Source organism: Gastrolobium bilobum, unplaced genomic scaffold (genome assembly GCF_033153095.1).
Source record: "Gastrolobium bilobum isolate Gb01-03AN ecotype WA unplaced genomic scaffold, APGP_CSIRO_Gbil_v1 utg1991, whole genome shotgun sequence".
Classification (NCBI taxonomy): domain Eukaryota; kingdom Viridiplantae; phylum Streptophyta; class Magnoliopsida; order Fabales; family Fabaceae; genus Gastrolobium; species Gastrolobium bilobum.
The window spans coordinates 295,652-298,018 of record NW_026898956.1 but is presented as its reverse complement, the minus strand read 5'-3'; the positions used below and the strand labels follow the sequence as shown (position 1 = coordinate 298,018).

Here is a 2,367-nt window from a genome sequence, read left to right as displayed (position 1 = left end):
TCGTAAATATAATGAAAAAATGTGACTTGAGAAAGTTATTGAGAAGTGTTATTTTCAAGAATATTATATTAATTCGATTTATGTTCACTTTTTACAATCAACATTTACAATTTATTAGAGGGCGGACAAATTCGGAAAATAATTCCTCTGCAAATATACATGTACCATCGCGGGTCGAAATTTAATGTAAACATCTATCTAAAATTCATCAAGTAAAATATGAATCAATAAATATTTATTGGTGTTGGAGTTAAATCCTTTTTTGCATGCATAAAAAGAAGACAAGAGCATTCATCTTACATACCATGAACTGAAAGGTGGTGGATTAATTTTCACATTATTGTAGGAACTGGAAAATGGTATAACTAAGGACTAAGCTGCAATAAGATAACCATCATCTATCAACAATCAAAACACAAATTTTTGCTATGGAATCAAAAGGAAGAAGAGAAAACATTTAACCACCATTCTAATGTACATATTCTGATATTCACTCACTCACTCACTGTATGTACATATTCATGATTCATTGTTGTGCCAAGAAAGCACGAGATCTTGCAAGGCATCTTTCCAATCCCCCCAATGATGTTCCTCAAACTCCAAACCACCCTCCACCACCGTGAAAGCCACCAAAAGCAGCTGAGCAGGCACAATCTCAAACATCTCAAACACCAAAGCCACCTTCCCTTTCACCAAACCAATTGCACTATTCTTCTTCCCTATCTCAACCTTAAACCCCAAAACCCCTCCAACCTCTTTCACCTTCTCTTCCACTACCTCCACCTTTGCACTTGACGTGAACATCTTCTCCCTCCTATTCGACGTCGTTTCAAACAACCCCCTTAAATCCAAACCCGAAGACATCGATATTATATCAAACGCGTTCACACTCGAACCCTTCCCTTCGTAACCCTTCCCATAAACATCCCATCCAAACACTCTCTCTTCTGCTTCAACTCTCAGTGATTTTTTAAACCACGCGTTCCCAAACAGACCCTCCACGCTCATTCGGGTCTCCGGATTCGGGTCGAGTAACTTGTGGATCACAAAACGGGCCGGCTTCGAAATACACTCCGGGAACCGGTAATCTCGCCGGGAGATCTTCTTGCACATCGCCGGAATATTCGAATCGTCGAACGGGAGGTGACCGGCAAGGAGAACGTAGAGAATGAGGCCGCACGACCACGCGTCCGCTTTGGACCCGTCGTAGCCGCCGCTACGGCGGAGAATCTCCGGCGCAGTGTACGCCGGCGTGCCACAGGCGGTGTGGAGAAGGCCGTCCTGGTGATGCTCCGGCAGCGCGGAGAGCCCAAAGTCAGAGACCTTGAGGTTGCCGTCGGCGTCGAGGAGGAGATTCTGCGGCTTGAGGTCGCGGTGGGCCACGCCGTTGCGGTGGCAGAAGCGGAGCGCGGAGACGAGCTGCTGAAAGTAGCGGCGCGCCGTGGCCTCTGGAAGACGGCCGCGGCGTGAGATTTTGGAGAAGAGCTCGCCGCCGGCGGCGAACTCGACGACGAGGTGGATCTTGGTCTTTGTGGCCATGACCTCCTGGATTCTGAGGATGTTAGGGTGGTGGTGGAGGCGGCGCATGGCGTCGATCTCGCGGATGATTCGGGGCTCCATGGCAGCGTCGACGGTCTTTGACTTGTCGATGATCTTGACGGCGACGGTGGCGCCGTCGATTAGGGAGCGGGCTTGGTAGACCTTGGCGAAGCTGCCGCGGCCGAGGAGCCGGGTCAGTTGGTACTTTCCGAGAATGGTGGCGGAGCGCGGCGGAGGAGGAGGTGGCGGTTGTGGTGGATGTTGCAATGACGGTTCCATGGCTTTGCAGAGAAAAGCGAAGTAGTAACGCACGGAACAGAGATAGGGTGTGAGAAGAAGTGGGTTTATATACAAGTTTTGGTTTCTGATTTGTGGGAAAAAAAAAATGTTTTATAAATTATTGAATAATATGTTAACTTTATTTGGAATCGGTTGTTTATAGAGTTATAGTATAATCATTATATGTTCGTTAGTCTATTTACTATTTAGCATCTTTTAATAATTAGGAAATAAAGCATGGTAGTATGTCAAGACTTAATTAGGGAACGAAGTACATATAAAAATTAAAATAAACATACATTACTTCGCACAGTTGAATGAAGTAAAAACTATCCGAGTTATGTAAAATCGGTAAGTAAAATATATAAGTTAAAGTAAACATCTCTAAAATTAAGTAAAATATGAAGAGAAAATTAAATAAAAGTTAAGGAAAAATACCGAGTTAGTTCAAATGGTTGCAAATTTAATTTTAATTTTTCAAACCAATCCAACTTCAATATTATAAATTATGATCCAAATCACCACTCAACAGTTGCTTTTGGAATAAAT

At 43.9% G+C, this 2,367-nt stretch overlaps 1 protein-coding gene across 1 annotated transcript; it reads right to left on the bottom strand.

The window, feature by feature from the left end:
• Positions 1–313: 313 nt before the first annotated feature.
• On the bottom strand, positions 314–1,841 carry LOC133285765 (CBL-interacting serine/threonine-protein kinase 4-like). Its single transcript, XM_061483044.1, has one exon. It carries the CDS (start codon positions 1,816–1,818, stop codon positions 520–522), a length of 1,299 nt encoding a protein of 432 aa, XP_061339028.1. The 5' UTR covers positions 1,819–1,841; the 3' UTR covers positions 314–519.
• Positions 1,842–2,367: the final 526 nt, after the last annotated feature.

Bases quoted from the DNA above. Each gene is read 5' to 3' on its own strand.
- LOC133285765 (XM_061483044.1), bottom strand. From the start codon at position 1,818: ATGGAACCGTCATTGCAACATCCACCACAACCGCCACCTCCTCCTCCG.